We start from the raw sequence: 20,811 nt of genomic DNA on the forward strand, positions 1-20,811 counted from the left end.
ATCTGCTTGGAGATTAGGACGTTCCAACTTTTCTTTGTACATCCTAAGTAGCCCCTTCCCAAACCCCTACTCATCGCAAAATGTACTGCCCTTCGAATGTCCTTAACTTGCTTTAAAAGTAAACCACCAGCACTGCAGGGCCAAAGAGAACATACAGTTTCGGTTTTTCTTTGTAACTCAAGTCGACTTGAAGCCATGTACGCCCTCCCCTCCCGTCACCAATTTAGCATGTCATGCCCCTGACATCATTTTATACAAGGCCTCAGGCAAGATCTGAGTAAAAGCGGCAAACCTGTTCTACCCAGAGACGTCACGAGAAGGGGCAGGGTTCACACTTCCTGACTGCATGAATGCTTATCATTAGTCTTCATCATTTAAGCTTTAACATCAGAGGGGAGATTTACGGCAAAGTTGGGGACCGTCGTAGGACAGTTCTTGTGTTGTCGAGCGTCCACTAGAATACTGTGCTGGAGGGACAGCTTGTTAATTACAGAGCCACTAATGAGTGGCTATGTGTTTGAACGAACGGTAAGACTTGCCCTGTCGATTCTACGCTCTCAGTGAAATCTTACGTTGCAGCATGTGAAAACGTCTCATCCAAGGCCAAATTTAAAAGAATGTTAAAACATATTTGTGTCATTTTCAACTAGGCTATGCTATGATAAATCTACCGTAAACAATGATCTACATCAACTTTTCCCGTGACAAGACAGGTGAATATTGTAGATACGGTCCCAAGTACGCCCTTAATGTGCTGTTACAGTAGTAAACGTAAGCGTTCCGTACGGGGAACATGACCACTCTCCAAGCAGAGGGTCGGCTTCGGTTGTTTTTCTTTTCTCTATCTTGGGTAATTTTTGTCGGCCTTTCTATTTGGATTTTTGTACTATTTTCTTCATGTCAGTCGGCCTCTGCTTGGAGAGTAGAACAGGGCATCTTAGTAATGCTGCATCAACAAAGATACTAGTATGTTTTGTCGTAATTCTGTACTATAGGATACAATTTGCTTAAACGAGGGGGAAGTGTTGACGTTGTATAATTGTTCATCATGGCGTCGGTAACCAGACAGCCCTGTATGTTGTTCACAGGACCCTTGACCCTGGTTAAACCTGTGTGCCGTGCACTCCCGCCCTTCGCATGACGTCGTTTTGTCCTGTTTGTTACCTACAAACGTTTTTCTATGGATCAGGCCGTTTTTATTAAATGAAAACCTAAGACCTTTATTGTACATTTTTGCCACACCGGGCTAAGTACAGGTCACAACAAGACATGTTGAACAGATCACATCGTCTTTATATTGCCTGTGACACGTTTCACTGGCATTCCAAGGATATTCTATCAAAGGATTGAACATCCTTGGGTCTACGAAACAGAAGGAGTGGAACGCATGAAAGCACTTTGGTACTTTGATATAATTGATACTCTTTTGCTCCCCCCCTCTCAAAACGTGCACATCTGCAATAATCCAAAATGAAATGAAGATTACGTTTCTTTCAAAATCCTTTTCTTTGCTACTATCTTCAGTTTGCCAAATGTCGTTAATCAGAAAAGCCGATGTACGAATTTTGCGGTTCACCTTCGCTATAATTTCTTTTCAGATGTCATTGCAAAAGTCGGAACTGAACGACGACATCGTGACACAAGAAGTGAAGAACAAACTGGACGTTTGTGTAAATGTCGACGGCAGTGGTAACCCAACACATGGTCATACACACTAACAGTACGACAATTTCATCCCAGTGAATCTTGCCAAAAATACGGGCATACATCGATTGTACATCGTGCGATTCTTCGTCGTAGGATTTCCATGGCACTTTTGACCGAATGCTGACGTCAACGACCCACGTGTTAGCAGAGTCATTTGGGTGTCGGAGCCAAGCTATAGTTGTGTAATAATTGATGATCTAATGTACTGCCGGTAAAGATTTGAAAATGGATAACGTTAGCTACAGCGTCATCTCTGCTATAGGGATATTGGCGAACCTGCTCGTCTTGTACATCGTTGTAAGGTACCGCGTCATGAGGACAGTGTGTAACGTGTATGTGGCCAACCTGGCAGCAACCGACTTCGCCTTCTGCCTTTACACCCTCATCCAGTCCATTGTTTCAAATTCAGAAACCTACGACGGGATCTGTGACGTCGGTCGTGTGCTCCTGGTCTTCCTGGTCTCTGCAAGCATCATGTTCTTAATAGTCATCGCTGTGGAACGATACAAAGCGATTACTGACCCTCTGAGAAGTAGACAACATGGTACCGTGAAACACGCGGGAAAAATCAGTGCTGTGGTGTGGATGGTGGCCTCCCTGGCGGCAGCTGTCGACACGGTGGCCAGGAACACTGTTACCAACGACTGGACGTTTACAGGCACTAGTCTTTATCATAATTCGTGTATTTTTCTGAAGCTTGAGTCCTCTGATGCCAGTCATCCCTTCTTTGTTATGGTACTCTTGTGCTTTGTATTCCTCTACTTCTTGCCCATCTGTATAATAGTTCCTCTGTACATTCGGATTTTAGTCAAAGTAAGGCAGTCACGCCGTTTGGTGGTAAGGGAGACTAGGTCGGATAATCAGGCGTTTCTCATGATGTTCGTAGTGACGGTCTTTTTTCTCGTCACCTGGCTTCCTTATCACGTCATTTCCTTTATTATTCATCGGGTTGTTTCGAGAGAGAACGACGTGGCAATCGAGTTGGCGAAATCATTGGCGGTGTTAAACTCCATGGCCAATCCGTTTCTCTATGCTCTTCTCGGGAGGAACTTTCGAGACCAGCTAAAGAAAATGTTTTGCTGCAAACAGTGGGAGAACAGGAAACATTGGAGACCAAAGAGCGAAGCTTCGACGGACATGACACTAACAAGGCATGTAGTAGAAGCAACTGAATATGCTATAGGGCAGGCCCAGGGTACAGGCCGGACAGGACAGGGTCAGGCTACAGATGGGACAGCAAGGACCCAGGCTACAGGCGGGAAAGAAAGGACCCAGGCTACAGGCGTGACAGGACAGTCCCAGGCCACAAGCGGGACAAGACAGGGTCAGACTACAGGTGGGACAGGGCAGTCCCAGGCTACTGGCGGAACAGGACAGTCCCAGGCTACAGGTGAGACAGAACAGTCCCAGGCTACAGGTGGGACAGGACAGTCCCAGGCTACAGGTGGGACAGAACAGTCCCAGGCTACTGGTGGGACAGAAATGACCCAGGCTACTGGCGGGACAAAAATGACCCAAGTTACTGATGGGACAGAAAGGACCCAGGCTGCTGGCGGGACACAAAGGGCCCAGGCTACTGACGGGACAGAAACGACCCAGGCTGCAGGCGGGACAGAAAGGACCCAGGCTACTGACGGGACAGAAACGACCCAGGCTGCAGGCGGGACAGAAAGGACCCAGGCTACTGACGGGACAGAAACGACGCAGGCTGCTGGCTGGACAGAAAGGACCCAGGCTGCTGGCTGGACAGAAAGGACCCAGGCTGCTGGCGGGACAGAAAGGACCCAGGCGGGACAGGACAGACTACAGGCAGGATAGGACAGTCCCGGACTACAGATGGTATGCTACAAAGGAGACAGGCCAGACCTGGGTATTTTTGGTATTCATGCCAGGAACATTAAAAAAAAGGCAAATTCACGATTCCATGTGAACTATCATAAATTTTCATATATTCTCATACTGTCTACACAGTCACACATTAAGAGTTGTGAAGACAAGTGCCTACTGGCTACAACACAAAAAGATCTGTAAATAAAAGTGCAGGTGATTGTGCAGTCATCAACATGTATCAAGGTGATGTTGGACAACTGAACTCATTCCTCAGATGGAAGCAGATAGGCTCTTTCACTTGCTTACTGGGGTAAAGTTGAACCTGTTTTCAGGCACTAGATACTACATTCTCAAAATGCGATATTGGGATAATGAGACAAAAAAAATGAAAATTGTATACTCAATATACAAAATTGTCAGTCATACCCATAGGGAAGATACTGGAGATATTGGACGTGAATTACTAGTATTCTTTATATACATTCAGCTTCAGATAGATTGGTCCAAAGAGAGATTGTGTGCAACGGCCAAATAAGACAAAAAGAAGTTGGTAGCTATAGTAGGTTTCCATACCAGTCTATATACTGTAAGGGCATGGATACAATGTACATTTTGTATGTGCTTATATGACTATAGTTGTCTGTTGCTCCTGTAAAATTGACTTGAATATGCATTGGTATTAAATAATGTTGGGGCTGCATAACTTAGATTGTGTGGCTTAATAATATAAACCAATTTGTTCTAAGGACAGTTTACAGGTCATCTAGTGTAGCTGTATCTCCCTAACATAAGCACAATCTAACCCACGAGGCAGAAAAAACAACAGAAACTAAGGCAGTGTGCATATCTTTATTATATGTCTTCCACGTCTTCACAAATACTGGGGAGACCGTACATTAAGACAATGGACAAGTGAACAAATTGAAATTAATTATTACACACACCCCTGAAACCCACTGAGTCTTTAATTTAAAATCCCCCCCTCTTACACCCACACTACTGCACATGGAGCACCAGGACAGCTGGACAGACAGGTGTGCCCTGGTAAAACAGGTGGGCCCAGGGTACACAGGTGTTCTGGGATTACACTAGGTGGGCTCTAGTCCTCATCTTCTTCCTTCGATTCTGTGGGGGGAAAACAGAATGACACTTTGTTTTGGTTTGTTGGCAACATTGGATGTACAATACTATAAATCATTTTTACTCAAAATAATACAACAATAATGTTTTTCAATCAAAAGCAATCTCTCAGCTTTTTTAAATTTCAATGTTTTGATAACCCTGGCTTTGTTCAAGGACTGGGAAATTAAACTTGTATGACCTAAACAATCACAGTATAATTCTCCTGTGTTCCAAATGATTAATTGATAATGATGATAATGATCAGTACCAGTTGTGCCAGACCCACTTTGACATGTACACCTCGTACGAAGCACAAACAAAAATGGTTTGATAAGGGCATCATCACATCATTCTTTGCTTTCGATGTGTGCACCTTCTGGAAATTCACAGGAATACTTACTGAATACTACTATTGCACAAGGTACTCCCTCCTAAACAAGCTGAAATCTATGCACAGTGCTCAAAATACCACCTGCATATGCAGGTTAGTGCATATGCAGGTGGTAAATGCACTAAAATTGGAGCTGTGCAGGTATTTCTGGTATCTGCCTGAACCTAACCTGCACAGGTCCATGTACTATGTTTTATACATATCATATACCCTATGATGTAGGTGCATGTGGATTGTTATTAGCTGCATTGACTTTTACCACCTATTAAGTATAAAATAATGGTTTCTGAACAATTTCATCATTATTCATACTTCCTCCATTCACACAGGTAAAATTTGTCTGTGCAGGTAATTTTCAATGCCACCTGCAAAGAAAAAAGTATTTCAAGCCCTGATGTGGTATTATTTCAGTGATGTTACAAAAACCCAAGTTAACTCACATTCTTTGGGGCTCTGGAGCTGCTCCACAAACTCCTTGGTCTGCTCCAGGAACACGGACTTGCCTTTAGGTGAGTGGCCGTCCTTGTGCCACTTCAGTATGACGTCCTTGCTGAAAACATCCGCTGGAAGGGCGAGTAACAAGGTTTAACATATCATCTCTTTGATATACTTCTTCAACTTTTCATCCATGACTAAAACAGACAATTCTAAAAGAAAGAGACTAAAGGATGAAAAACTGAACAAAGAATGTTGAAAGCTTCTGAGTTATTTTTGCTTTTCAAATCTTCCGTAATACCCTATTTCCTACCTTTTTCAACGTTGTGTAGATGTAGTTTCAAACACTGTCACACCCCATATCAACATGTACATGTACAAGCTTTTGACAGATATAGAACCTTTTGGTAAACTGAATCACCGTAGCATTCAATGTGAAGAAACAATCTAATGCATGTTTAGGGTCTCTATAACTAATTGCCCTCTCATCAGTACAAGACACAGCCTCAAACAACCCCGAATTACTCTAGCAAGTGAGAAAGGAGGGAACCTGGTAGGTACCAGGGCCTGCTGGCAACAACACTTGCAAGTCAAGAGAACAACAATCATTCTCTGACTTTTATGTCATTTGTGTGATTTCAAATCTGCAGTTTGAATAAAATCTGCTAGGTGGTGCTAATGACATGCATGAATATATCCACATGACAGTCAACAACCTCTAAAAATATTGAACTTCCATTGATTGGATGTTCCATTCTACTCTATACATCTGGGAAAATCCCCCCTTCAGAGGAATCCCACCCCGGTGTCAATAGGTGCACTGTACTACTAAGTGTGGCAGGTGGTGGTGCTCAAACAAAATAGCGTGTGCTGCAATTACAGAAAAACAAAATTTGTGATGTGATGGCCGCATTGTTGATCTACATACATTTTTGTATTTGGTAAAGTTTGCCATTTCACAACCTAACCATACAGAATCCTGCTCACCTTCGTATAACAGGACCAGTATTTTGTGGAACACCTTCATGAACTGCATGTTGTCGTAGCAGTAGTTCTGTATCTTGACCAGAAGGTCCAGCTCTGAGCGTCCCTGGGTGGTCAAGGCTGCCAGAAGGGGGGCGTAGGCCTGGGGGGGAGGGGGTTGGTGAAGTGGAAAGAGAACTTTATTTAGCAAAAATTGTAACGGGTGATTTTTTTTCCGTCCCCTGGATTTTAGATTCCAGCGCAGCGATCCTAGGGTGGTCAGGGTACATGCTCCCCCTGGAAAATTTTGAAATCTAGAACCCCTGAAATGCTATTTCCTGCATTTTGAGGGGCAAATTCTGCTGGTACACTCTGCTTGGTTCAATGACATCTGTTTTAATATACCTTTACATGCCAATTTTTGTCCATCATAGAGGACAGAATGCTGAGAATGGGCAAAATTTTTGTCCATGCCCTGCAAAATTCCATCACAGGAGGGAAGGATGGATGCTGGCTAGAACCCTGGATACAATATATGGCAACTTGTGATAATGTCTTGCAATTTTTAAGAACCAATCTACTTAATGAATCACAGTAAAGATCATGTAACTCACTCAGAGATATACTTTATCCCACACTCTTCATAGACACGGTGGCATGTCTATAATCAGCCCCACCTTGCTTCAGTGAGGTCAGAGACTTTGTAGATTAATTGACGTAGCACCCACGGCGCACACGTTTGCAAGCGCACACAAGTACGCACACACACAAAAATGCATTTACTTGAATCGGCACAAACATACAATAGCTCTATATGTAAGACAAGTGCAGGTACTACTGATGACAGACAGTATGTGAGGTCCCACCGTCAGATGCCGGATGGCCTGCTCTGCCACCAAATCCTCCTCCTTGTTCCACTCCACAGACTTCATGACAGAAAACCACACCTACAATTTGAAGAAAATCACCGACTTAACAAAATGATAGCATTGACTATTGACCTTTTTAAAAATCTTGACGATAACAGAAGAAGTCATCGTTATAAGAAAGTTGACCACCATATATAAAACCAGGAAGTTAGGAGATTGATATTAAAACAGCTTCCTATCAATTCAAGGCTCGAAATACTGGGTCCATGTGCACCCAGGTGCACCCAAAATTGGAGCTGTGGATCCAATTGTTTTCTGTGGTTGTAAAGATATCAAAGTATAACATGCATTGGCATAATACCGGTAGTAAGACTTATACCGGTAGATTCAAAATACTGGAACTTAAAGAGATCTACACATGCAACAATAGTTATTTCTGAGCTGTGCACACTTCAGACATCTAGGTGTCCAATACATCATTTACAAAGCATCGATAACAATGCATTCGAAGACAACAAGGCCAAAAGTTTTCAGTATCTTTTTCGGGGTAGGCAGCTCGTCGTGGGACGAACACACTGTCACATTCATTGCCAAATTTATAGATCATAATTACACATGCTCACGGCACAAGACGAACATGATTCAACAACAATCTTGAATTTCGGTTGGTGACCTACAACTCATGTAAAAGTGTGAAGAACCGTTGCATAATAGCCCGGATCTATGACTGAATGGGCAAAATTGAACGTGCGCAGCCATTTTCCCGCCATTTTTATATCTACGCTAGCAGTGAAGTGTTACGTCATAGCGGTTGTGACGGACAGAAGTTAAATGAAAATTCTTGACAGTATACGTCCGTTTTCTCATGACATTTTGTATGCTCATGCAGGTTTATGTTTTATGCATTTACTGACAGAAAAGGAAGGAACATCAGAGGATGTAGAAATGTACATAGCGGCAGTTAATTGTGCCGTGTTTCTTCCTACCGGTATTTTTTACCCCCTCCCAACCACGCGCCCGTTCGCCGTGTAATTCCGCGGCGTGTTACAATTACAATATTACGCTTTTAGCAGGACAAGAGTGGCAGAAAAGTTACACAGAAGAAGTGGCAAGGGTAACCTATAACAGCAACATGTAACTGGAGAAAATGATGCGTTGACAATGTGTCAAATCAGTATGGCTAGAGAAATCGTCGTAAACGTACCGGTATTATGATAATACATGTAGATGTTACTAGTATACATCATATTCTTGACATCTAATTCTAAATGTTAGAAAGGTAACAAAAATGTCTGTTATGATACTTTTTTAAGAATTTGATAGCTTGTAACTAAGTTCAATTATTAGGCTATTACTTAGATTTAAGTTGGGCACCCAAAAATTTTTTGGTGCACCCAATTTTTTTAAGCTGGGTGCACCAGTGCACCTAATCCGAAAAAGGAATTTCGAGCCCTGCAATTTCTCATGGAAAAAACAAGCAAATTAAGCTATCTTCCACCCAGACCACCAAGAAATGTAGGACAATAACACAAGCTGTATTTTGGGCAAGATTTCCAAAAATGAGATTGAAAAGAAATCTTCTAGCAACTCACCAGAACGACCACCTCGTGCTCTGCTAGCTCATTCTTCTTCATGTAGTCCTTCACGTAGATAATAATCTGTACAGGAGCAGAAGGACATACAAACAATTCAGCGCTTCATAATGGGGTTTCTTCAGACGGTTCAGGCACCGACGGGTCATAAAATCAGTTGGATACCAGTTGAAAAATCTCTCATCTCAACTGTCCCTTAGTCTAACTATTTGCTCGTAATGGGGCAACACAGAGGATCTGTCAACCATGCAGTCCACCATTCTTGGTTATCCGATCTTTTAATGTTTCACTTTGTGTCATGCCTGTCCATTCCCTGACATCATCCTCCCATCTCTTCCCTTTTCCCCCACTCTTCTTCCCTGGATGGTTTCTTGCATCATACTTTTGGTTAGGCCAGACCATGGTATATATATGTGCCCATACCACTTCCGTTACTTACCTTGGAAATACCCCCCTTCACATTAGGCGAAAATCGATCGGACGACAAGTCTGCGAGCTCTAAATTACGAGGAGGCATGATCCTGACAGGAAGGGGGAACCCTGCCATTTCTTCGTCGGCATCAGGGTCATGCCTCCTCGTAATTTAGAGCTCGCAGATCTAGACTCGTCGTCCGATCGATTTTCGCCTAATGTGAGGGGGGAATTAGGAGTTGGCTGATCCAGGCAAACTACACAAAAATCATTAAGATCAATGAAAGATTACTAAAAACAATTGAGAGATCAAAGAAGATCACTTGAAGACCTTTGTGGGACTTTATAAGATCAATGAAAGATTACTTTGTAAGATCAATGAAAGATCACTGGAAGACCTTTGGAGATCATTGTAAGACATTTAAAATCATTGTGAAGACATTCATTGAAAATTCAACAAACGATCAATAGAAGACCTATGGTATCATTGCAAGGTCATTGGAAGACTTCAAGATCATTGCAAGATCATTTCAAGACTTGGTGATCACTGATAACTCCCTGAAAGACCACCTGAGACGGCGAGGGATCTGAAAGCTCAACAGTTTTGCCCACTGAATCCCCAATTTCCGCAGCTTCTAGCTCAGCTGGTAGACTTTATGAAAGGAGGATAGGAACTACAGATACTCACAGCAGGAATGCCATTGGCCAGCTTAAGTAGAGATACAAACATGATTGTGACAAAGAACAGGCGAGAACAGTACAGTACAGCACAGGACTGAGACAGGGTGAGGGATCTAACATGTAAGGGACAGGTTCTATTGTATGTTTAGCAAAGGGAGGAGGTTGAACCCTAATAGCTCGCCTAGTGTACAAGCTCTATAAGACATTTGAAGAAGTGATATGGCACCAGAAAATGTACTCTTGATCACAGCGAGTCATTTTATACATCAATGTATGCAGGCCTCTCTGGTGACCAACAAATTTGGTTGAATGGTCAACAAAGTGATTTAACTGTTCATTAGACTGTAATCACAAGATGACTTGAGCCCTGAAAGTTCAGCAGTCTAATACTCAAGTTTTGTTTGTTTGTTTGTTTACCTCCTTGACGTCATTCTCGTTGGAAATCATGTCGGCCAGTTTCTTCTTCAGCTCCTTGTTCTTTGCCCGATTCTGTTGTCCCTTCTGTGTAAACAAACAAAGTAAACAAACAATACAGTTATCACTGAAGCAGCATACAAGCACATGTCAACTTTGTACAATTTTGCTTTTCTTTTGTGGTAAATTGTACTGGGATGCAACACAGTAATACATGTTTAGGGTCTCTATAACTATGCCCTCTCAGTACAAGACACAGCCTCAAACAACCCTGAATTACTCTAGCAAGTGAGAAAGGAGGGAACCTGGTTACTAACTTAAGGTACTAAGGGCCTGCTGGCAACAACACTTTCAATTCTTACACAGAGCAACAAATGAATTTTCAAACTAGCATCACATCAAGCTTGCTGGGGCTGTCAATCTTACTAATGCTAAAGGTACCTGACTGAAAAATTTAGCAAATTGGGATTTGGGTATTACTAAAACACACAAGCACGAAAACACACACATACAGAACAGAGACAATACTGTATTCCCAAACTAAACGACCTATAAAGTATTAAATAGTGGCTGCACCAGGTAATCGGCGACTGGCCCGAGACCAGCTGCACGGAAATGGGACTCCGGGTGCTCCGGAGAACGTTTGTTGGCTGGGAACAGCTCCTGTAAGCAAGCAAAGGAAAAACATTTGAAATTTACTGTCAGATCTTTTTCACTCACTCTCCGGTTTCAACTGATCATATTGAACCCAGGACTGTCCTCAAGACCCGTCCTTCCGTCCCAGGACGGAGATTTTTCTTGTTGGGGAGGGAAAAAATTTCTGACTCAGTCCGTCCAGAAAATCTAAACTTCATGACACAAAATTGATAAAATGTCAAGTACTGGCAACTTTGAATGTCACCTGTACTGTATCTACAAAATATTTCGATCCCTACATGTCATTATGAGAATTTGTCACTTGTTTGCTTTCAGAACAAGGACATGGCATGTTGAAAGGGGCGTACTTACCGGGAGTCGCTGGTCAATGTCGGCCTTCTTCAGGATGGAGATCAGAGAATTGAAATCCTTCTCCGACAGCCACATCTTGAACACAGCGGTCGCAAAGTCAAGACCGATCCCTGCCAAAGGAAAATATTAATTTTCTTTAGTCCTTCCACCACAACACATATTTCACAGTTGACTCATTTTTTTATCTGTGGTACCCTTGACTCTGTACATGTGTAAGTGCTCAAAACTGCTTTAAACTGGTTAAAACCATTACATGTCCAGACATTTCTTATGTACGTGGATATACAAATTGAATGTATCATTTTGTTCTCCTTTGAAGATTAAAACATACAATAATAGTGTTAGGCCACACCAATTTAATTTCTTGGTTCACGGATTTTTTCATAAAAAATATGGAGCGATAGGGCGAAATAAAAATAAAAATAAAACTTCTAAAATGGTTGGGGTAAAGGTAACAGCTAATCCAAAACATAAAGAAAAAAAGTTTTCAGCTTGAAAAAAGTACAAAAACACTATTATTGTACAGTAACCGCACCTGTACCCACACTTTAAGGAGCTTATAATATAAAGGCCAATTTGCTTCACGAGAAAGTTGGTGAATGGTTTCATTAATGGTGAAAATTTGCTGAGTGGTAATTTTTATTTTTATTTTTTTTTCCAAAAAATAGGAGCGAGCGAATCCGTGAACCAAGAAATTAAATTGGTGTGGCCTTATGTAGAAAAAAAAGTAAATATGTCGTGTCAACAGTCAACCAAAAGTAAGAAACTGATCTACATGTAAAAGAAAAGCATGGACACTCTAACAGTCTTGTAGCTTTAGGAAAGAAACCACATTTTTGTTTGTTTGTTTGTTTGTTTGCTTTAGCAGGATGAAATGCATGTGTCCGACAGGTCAGATATTCTCAAGCGTTTTTCATGGTCATCCAAGAGGTTTGTTATCATCATTCCAAATCCCACAAAATGAGTTAACTAGCATTTATTAATCATCAAATCAATCAACTTATCAACTAAGATTGTGGTTTAATAATCTATGGACATTATGGCCTAAAAATTCTCCTTTTTTCTGCAATCTCTTGTCAGATTTACACTTTCCAAATGATGTTACTAATTGAATACAGTGTGAAAATTGAATGGCTGAAGTACAGGGGCTTTTGTATGGTCTTTTACAAGTACAAAATGTACAAGTATATACTGCACAAGTGAAATTAGCCTACATGCTGACTTAATATTATAAGCATATAAAACATACATGCATTCATGTATCATCCAATGGGTTCAATTATGGTTTAACTTTCTACAATCTAAATACTAAATATTCTTCAATGTGAAAATGACACAAAAAATCAAAATGTAACATTTGCAAGAAAATACAAAATGTTTCACTTTACATGGTCAAGCCTAACAAACTACTGCTAACTACTGCACTACTTAGTCTTACTCTAACACATTCATACATATGGTGACCAGCCCCTCCAGCTGTCCTGCTACTTGCTACATTGTAAAGTCAAACAACAAAGGGTGTCTACTACTCTACCAGTAACCATGGTAACACCCATCTGGTGCAGGTCATTGACCTTATTTGTTTGAAATGGAAGAAAAGGATGAAAAAACAATATGTTTCCTCTCCATGAAGGTAAACATAACATTGCATCGTGGCGCTCACCTTCTTCAACCAGGTTCTCGTGGAACAGACTGGTGAGAATGTTGGAAGTGACCAGGCCGGTTGAGATCACCAAGAACGTGAAGGTCGCCAGACGGGCACGCTCCTCGTCGCTAAAACCCTGCAGGAAGGTTAGGACCTGCCAAGCAACAAGGAAACGCATTTTATCCATATAGGGTGGTCTTAGACATTTTGTACCTGGGGTAACAAAGCTTTTCACTCGTTACATTTAAAACTCTTGAACTTCAGGTCCCTATACTTCTATTAAAGACACGCTATCGTCTCATTCACCACCTGTTTCAATTATGTCTATTTTTCCCCATTGTGTGGGTATCCATCCTTGCTGTTGTTTGCTCCTTTGATCACTGATCCACAGTTTGGCACGTCCAAACTGACCTGTTTTCTCGGCCTCCTGTATTACTTCTGGAATTCAACATTTCTCTTACCACACCATGATGAGGACTGTGTAACTCTCCCAATATTTTCGGCAATGGTTTTTCTAATCACGGGTACCAGACAATTCAGCAAGCGAAGCCATTGGAGGAGCGAGTGGGACCTACAGTAACAGTCTGCTTTGCAGCTGACCTTACCTTCTTCATCTCATCATCAAGACTCTTCTCCAGGTACTTGTATTGCCGGATCAGACGTTCAAAAATCTGAATCAGGGAAGACAATAACTTATTTACAATTATTCACAGTATTAGATACGAGACAGAATTTCTTTAATTTGCTGTGGTTTACAATCAATATATAAACCACCGCCAGTATGGACAAGGATCGCTATAAGGGGACGACTCTTGGGCACACGATGCAACTATATCGAGGAACTTTATTCCAACATGGCGATACAGTAGGAGTCGGTGGTCGGACTGACTATAGGACCGAACCATCATAACATAGGGGTGTTATTCTTACTAAATACAACATAAACCAACATGGGTGGCGCACATAAAAACAAAACTTAAGATATGACATAAGAAAACTGGAACTTCTGTTGCAGTACCACAGAGAGCTGCCAGGAGCCCCATTCTTTGTTTTGCAGAAACCTACCCAATTACCTATAAATATCAACATCTATCTACAGCTTCTGAAGCTATGCTACAAAAGTGATAATCATAATATTTTCTGGACAAAACAGAGCAACAACGCAAACTTTTGGTGAACATGTCAGCAATGTGTGTGCTGATGAAACACTGCAGAGATGGCATTACAGCAGTGGTGGTGAGTAAGAACGATCTTATATACAGTGTTCTGACCTGGGTCCGTGTACGCATGGTGGCCACATCGTCCGGTGTGGTAAACACACACACGTCCAAGCGGCATGTCTTTGTCTTGTCGGCATCTTCTATCACCGAACCGCCAGGTGCTACCATAAAGAAAAACATAAACATTTGTAAATTTACTTTAAAGTAGAAACATTAGTGAACAATGCTATAAGCAAGAGTATGGACTGATTCTAAGCCTCTTACAAGTTACAAGATCTATGATTGAATAGGAATCTTCAAATTGTTCAACTTTATGTTCAATATAGTCAATATAAACAATCATCATGTCAGCTCATATAGCACATGCGCAGTAAATAACATCAATGAAACAACCAGGAACAGAGCCAGCAGTTTCCGACAGGGATCGACAGGGAACAAATCTCGGAAGACAAGTAGAACGAGGAGAACTACTGTAGTAGTACGGATTTGGAACGACAGAACTTCATGCTTTCCTTAAGTGCTGTGGTAAGTCAATCTCAAATACTTTTCAGCGGATTGCTGGTACATTTTCTGTCTAGCATGAGCTTGTTAGTTGGTGTATATAGATGAACCCAACTGATGTGGGTACACCCAAGTTGTCCAACTGTTAATCTAGCAAGTCAGAAAAGGAGCCAGGTCCAGTAGGGGGGACCAGGTCTTACTGACGTTTGCATTTCAAAGCTTATAAAGAACAGGTGTTTCTTTTGAAGGTAAAGTTCTTGGAATACAATAACTTTACTGGTCATGTTTTGGCAACTTGTTGTCTCAGCTATCAAGTCATAATAAAGTTGACAAAAAAAACTTGTTGCCTAAAAATAACTAACTAACTAACCAACAAAACCCAGTTACAGCTCTACATACATTATGTCATCCACATAATCGAATCAACATGGTCTAAGAGAGAACAGACCTAGCATGCCCCCAGCAATCAGGATATCGAGCAGGGTCTCGGCATAGCGCCGGTAGTCAAGGCGACTGCCCTGCTGGATTAAATATTTGGAGATGGCCTCGAGGTCGTTGCCCTGTTCATTAAGACCTTGCACAATCTTGTCCCGAAAGGCTGTAGGCTCAAATGTCTCTTTTTCATCTGCAAAGATTTAAAAACAAAAGACAGGGTTAGAATATTGTTTCATGTACATGTAGTCCAAGCCTTTGTCATACTGTAAATTTATTCATTTTCACTGGAACTTAATTTTGCAGCAGCCGTTTTTTTTTTGCTAATGAAACAATCCAGTCTACACAGTACAGTGGAAATACAAAATACAAATTTGCAATGTCAAAAAAAAAATCTTGGTGAGAACACTGTACAGTAATGGGAAACATTCATGGTTTTGAATTCGGTAAACCTAGCTGTCACTGTGAAAACCAGGAAAACCACAGTATGCAAAAATCTGAAGAACCACATGTACCCCATCCTTTACACTGCTTTTTTTGTGAATTAGCAATGATCTGTCCCTATCATGTCATGAGAGATAAGTCAAGAAGAGCAGCTTTCACTAATGCACCTGCCCATTAAAACTCACTCTGGGGGATGGGAACCCACTAATGTTCCCAGCCAAGGTTACACTGTCATTGCTTTATAGCGCGTTAGAACATGTAGGCTTCATTTCTAACTCGCTTCATTCATGCTTGCTCTGTAACAAAACATGTATATGTACATGGTGGAAGACAATGTCATGCTAGCAAACTTCTCAAGTGCATAATTTGAAATTTTAACTTCATCTTCTATGAAAATTTTGCTTTACTTTCTATGGAAATTCATTGAAGTCCAAGATTTTTCATTGGAAATGGGGTTTATGAATTGGTATTCTGTGGTATATCTACATGTGTACAGGCCATATGACCATTTTTAAATCAGAAAACATATTGTACATCCTGCTATTTTTGTCAGAATGATTTGTAAGTAAGTAAACACATTTTCAGAGAGTTACGTAGTAACGATATGTACATATTCTTCCTGTTCATCCGTTTGCATCCACGATAATCACAGACATCACATGTATGATGCATTTGAATGGACAAGTAGCAAAACTATATATTTCTCACCCCAAAAGCAATAATTATTGTTCCTTGTTACTTAAGTTATTTCTCTTGACAGAGCAAAGACCCATTTCCTATAAACAGATTACAAAAGTGAAAATTGTGGGTATTCTCTAGTTTCCTACCTCAACTCTGCCCCTGATGTTACTGGGGGTGGTATAATGTAGATGCAGGTCATTGTTACCCTGAGAAACCAGCTCGGAGAAGCTTCGCAAAGAAGAGTTACCGATCCCCTGCCTAACGCGCGCCCTCCCGCAACTATACACCCGTCCCACTATCAGCTGGCCCCACTTACGCCGGCCCCCGACTATCCCTTGCTTCTCCGAGAGGCAAGTGATAGTTGGGGGCCAGCTGGTTCGTGGGCCGGCGGGTGTTCCGTGCGCGCGTGTGGTGGGGATCGGTAAACTTTGCACGCCTCGTAGGAGTCTGCGTTTTCCCAGGGTAGGTCATTGTACGTATGTTCATGTACATGAGCCTGGAACTATGCCACACAAGTTCTAGTGGTGCGTACCGATCATTGCGTATAATGTGCCCTAGAAAGTTTTCTTTTTTGAGCGGGAGGGGGGAAGGTGCATATAAAATTGCATGTTAGCATGAACTGAAATGCAATGTGAAAAATGCATGCAAATTATATACAGCCAGTGTAAACACGAAATGTTTTTTGTCTTTTTCCAGTGCAAATTTCACTGTCTATGGAAGGTTTTAGATGGTTTTGAACAAGATAAGGGCATATAAGTGACAGATAGCTTTTTGCAAGTCCGGACTTGAGTCCGGACATTTAGTTTTTATTTTGGACTTGGACCTAAACATTTTAGGTCCAATTCCAAGTCCGGGCTTTAGGTACGCACCACTACACACAACTCCCTTTCCAGTAGATGCTCAGCGACTGCTGAGACTCTCAGTGAGAGAAGAAAAATATGTTCTGTGTGCTGCTGACAGTAACCGTGCCATCTAGTAGGAGGGGGGGGGGGGTACCCTATACTTATCTTGTGCCATACTGTTTACTTAATTGAGATTTGCAGACTCCTGGGTACCTCGGTTCAGTTTTGACAAACTGATTTATATACCTACCCCGTTTTCTGGTTTTAAGCCGTTGACCGGTGAGCATTGGCTTGGGCTGCTTCTGACTCATCATAAATTCTTATTCTTGCTGCAACAATACAACAACAACAAATACTGAATTAAATAATAGGGAACGATTGTGAACTACAAGTAATCAAACAATATATAAGAGAATATGTAACAATCATGTCTTAAAGATCAATCAAATAAGAATTTTATTTGAAACAACAATAATGCTGACAAACTGTTAACTTACTGTAATTATACCTTCCATTGACACATTTTGAACAGTAAAAGCTGGTCTTTGCTTAGGAATGTGAGGAAAAAGCAAACTCAGACTTTTTACCTGTTTACACTAACTACCAGCTTCTCGACATTTGGACAGTTTTACCACACAAAACACAGAATTCAGTTTGAATGCTATTTTCACGGTTTCAAAGGTGAGGAAAACGATCACCACCAAAGATATTTTCTATGCACCAGACAGATTCAGTACTGCCAACAAGACATCATCATTTTCAACATATCTTTCAGCCTATGTCACAAAGTTACGGGTCGTTTGAAAGCCATGTTATCTTTAATGAAGGTATACGTACTTGCCAGCCAAGTTGTGGGCATTCTTTCCTGCAAACTTTCAGATCAGCAGTTTCATGTGACTCATTTCCAATGGATGGAGAGAAAAATTCTTCGTCTTTTGTCAACCACTAAGTGTACGGTGCTTATTTTCTCTTCGTCTGAAGCGCAGAAACAAAACTTGAAAAGACAGATGTTCGTACATAGACAACATTTGAAAGCTTGACTTATTTTTTGTTTGGTTTGACTTCTTTCTTAGAGGCAGTGAAAGACGAATTTGCTCACTTCTTTTATAATGTATGGGTTACTTGATTTTAGCAGTAGAATGATTTTGTTATGGTCAGGAATAGCGGAAAAGTAAGAATGTATTTTGGACACGTTATTGAGCAAATGGTATCTTATCACAGACTTCTTCTAGATGGAAGAAATGTTCATTATAACAGACTACTGGTATCTTATGGATGAAACGGGGTGCGAAAATAATTTGTAATGATAAAAAATCGTAAGACAATCCTAAGTCAGACAACTCTTCAGACAATTAAGCAAGTTTGCATGGGCTATTATGTTACCCATCTACAATTTACCACTCAAAAAAGGCAGAAATCTGGAAAACAGTATTTCTATCTGTACTGATCATGTACAGTAGAGATGGGACGGAATGTCTACCGAAGCATTAGAAATCTGTATATATGTCAGAACGGTCTCACTAAATACCGAAAACAACCGAAAACAACCGAAAACAACTTGACATCTACCGAAAACAACCGAAAACAACTCTAAAAATACTGAAAACAACTCAATAAATACTGAAAACAACTCAATAAATACCGAAAACAACTCGAAACCTCCTAAAACACTTATTTCTATTTTATTTTCATCTACTCGTTACTATCCCTTGCATTATTTTCTCCTTGGCCAAGGGAGAGAATGGGGTGATTCTAAATGAAGGATTCTTTCAGCAAAGGGGATGTAGGCTGTGGAAACACCTTTATATCACACACTGTTTTATTTTGATCATTTAATCCAGAATAAGGGGCCTCTGTGGTAATACACCTTGCGGTTTGTTCATTTAAACCGATTTGTTGTGGCAGCGGAATGCGTTATAATTGAGCAAGAAATGAACTAGATTGTTTTGGTTGCTAGAAAAAAAAATGTAGTACACATGAGGTAAATGCGCAGCAGGCAGATTCAACAGTAATTAATAAGCAAACCCATTTTCGAAGCAGTTTTGTCGGGGGATAGTAGTGACTGCGATTTCAAGTTGGGGCCACTACTACATGTGTACACCCCCGCTCCACCGTAAACTCTCCTTGGAGTTACACAATAGATACCAAGTAGTATAGATATCCATTGATGAGTTTGCGAGTTAACCAAGCAGTCCCCGTTTATAACATACAGGATCCGTGAATCTGAATTCGAACATTAATATATTCGAAAAGGCAAAGGAGATCGTTGACTCTATTATTACTAATATTGTATTAATAATATGGGTCGTCCTAGCCTAACTCCTGTCCAAAATAAAATCAAAATTATTAAATAATAACCCATTGAAATGATTGTCTGTTGTTCGTGGTTGTGTCGAGTTGTTTTCGGTTGTTTTCGGTAGTTAAAAGTTGTTTTCGGTTGTTTTCGGTAGTTGAAAGTTGTTTTCAGTTGTTTTCGGTTGTTTTCGGTATTTAGTGAGACCCTGTCAGAACACCATATACGGTTACAGAACCCTACGCTGTTCAATCCACAAAGGCTAACAACACAGAAGCATTTTAGATGTTCTAAACTTACTTATAAAAAGATAATTCATAGTTACATACATGTGTCTAATACACAGCATAAAGGTACTCGTTGTTCTCATCAAATATGTCACATACTCAATACCAACAATTAGTTACATCACATTGTAACTATATTGCTCAACAAGTTGTACAAAGCATGGCACCTATATCTACTGATATATAATTACAGTTCTATAAGACTAATCTACATAATACATTTTGTACAAGGGTTCATAGTATGGGAAGAAAATATATTGGGCGACGACCACTTTAATAACGCTACACAAACTAGCTTTTGCATGTGGGACGAATACGTCAACAAAAGTGACCAGTCAAACATGTACGATATCAATTGCAAAGCAAACCTCTATCTATATACATATGTTCTATATTCAATACCAATAAGAGTTTGGGTTCTGAATTCATAATTTTCAATAGTAGGAACAGGACTTACCTCCTCTTGCCGTGCCGTACGAAAGAAGTGTGTAGACAGTGTCGCTAGAAATAAATGTGGTTTTATATAGGGCTATGGTTTATCAGACAAGTGGTACAACCTGTTACACCACTTTCGACAATCAGAATACAACTCGTGACCAAAATGTGTCAACCAATCAGAGTGTGATCCGGTAAAAGATGTTGTGTAGATTATTCGCGTAACTATTGATGTCTAGAGGATATTTCTAATTTCAGGGACAAAATCTTATACAGTGCACCTTTAAACTGGTATTACTCTTAGGTATCTTCTGACAAACTGCAATATGCCTGTGCTTACAAAAAAGCAAAGACAAGTGATACCATTCGATCCAAGCTCCGATCTAATTTTGGACCAATATTTAAAGAACGCTTTATTTGAACACTTTCTGTTGTGTCGCTATATAAAAGTAATTCAATCAAAACATACATTAACATACAAAAAATACATCAAAACATACATTAACACATTGAGTATAACTATAAGGCTTTTATGAAAGGACAATCACACTACATGCCAAACTTTATTACAGAGAAATGGATATCGTGTCGTCCTATTTCACTTTACG

At 40.7% G+C, this 20,811-nt stretch overlaps 2 protein-coding genes across 3 annotated transcripts; one reads left to right on the forward strand and one right to left on the reverse strand.

Moving 5' to 3' along the window:
- The first annotated feature begins 93 nt into the window (after nucleotides 1-93).
- Nucleotides 94-4,051, forward strand: LOC118432752 (somatostatin receptor type 5-like). Its single transcript, XM_035844364.1, has 2 exons — nucleotides 94-528; nucleotides 1,599-4,051. The coding sequence occupies exon 2, from the start codon at nucleotides 1,933-1,935 to the stop codon at nucleotides 3,523-3,525; it is 1,593 nt and encodes a 530-aa protein (XP_035700257.1). The 5' UTR covers nucleotides 94-528; nucleotides 1,599-1,932; the 3' UTR covers nucleotides 3,526-4,051.
- Nucleotides 4,052-4,367: 316 nt separating this feature from the next.
- LOC118432755 (basic leucine zipper and W2 domain-containing protein 1-like) lies at nucleotides 4,368-20,439 on the reverse strand. 2 transcript variants are annotated; one of them, XM_035844370.1, is made up of 15 exons: nucleotides 20,226-20,439; nucleotides 18,025-18,163; nucleotides 17,439-17,510; nucleotides 15,238-15,414; nucleotides 14,340-14,449; nucleotides 13,674-13,739; nucleotides 13,087-13,222; nucleotides 11,424-11,533; nucleotides 10,992-11,078; nucleotides 10,419-10,502; nucleotides 8,910-8,975; nucleotides 7,315-7,395; nucleotides 6,473-6,611; nucleotides 5,491-5,613; nucleotides 4,368-4,662 (listed from the first exon to the last, which is right to left on the reverse strand). In XM_035844370.1, coding segments are annotated over exons 3-15 (1,245 nt in total). In that variant the 5' UTR covers nucleotides 17,503-17,510; nucleotides 18,025-18,163; nucleotides 20,226-20,439; the 3' UTR covers nucleotides 4,368-4,660. The 2 variants fall into 2 exon arrangements, with proteins under 2 accessions (XP_035700263.1, XP_035700262.1); XM_035844369.1 differs by lacking the exons at nucleotides 18,025-18,163; nucleotides 20,226-20,439 and having other exon boundaries at nucleotides 17,439-17,521.
- Nucleotides 20,440-20,811: the final 372 nt, after the last annotated feature.

This window comes from Branchiostoma floridae, chromosome 16 (assembly GCF_000003815.2).
Source record: "Branchiostoma floridae strain S238N-H82 chromosome 16, Bfl_VNyyK, whole genome shotgun sequence".
Taxonomy (NCBI): domain Eukaryota; kingdom Metazoa; phylum Chordata; class Leptocardii; order Amphioxiformes; family Branchiostomatidae; genus Branchiostoma; species Branchiostoma floridae.

Bases quoted from the DNA above. Each gene is read 5' to 3' on its own strand.
- LOC118432752 (XM_035844364.1), top strand. From the start codon at position 1,933: ATGGATAACGTTAGCTACAGCGTCATCTCTGCTATAGGGATATTGGCG.
- LOC118432755 (XM_035844370.1), bottom strand. From the start codon at position 17,502: ATGATGAGTCAGAAGCAGCCCAAGCCAATGCTCACCGGTCAACGGCTT. The intron at 15,415-17,438 runs GTAGGTATATAA...AAATCTTTGCAG, and splicing joins GCTTAAAACCAGAAAACGGG to ATGAAAAAGAGACATTTGAG. The intron at 14,450-15,237 runs GTCTGTTCTCTC...TCTTTATGGTAG, and splicing joins GATTGCTGGGGGCATGCTAG to CACCTGGCGGTTCGGTGATA.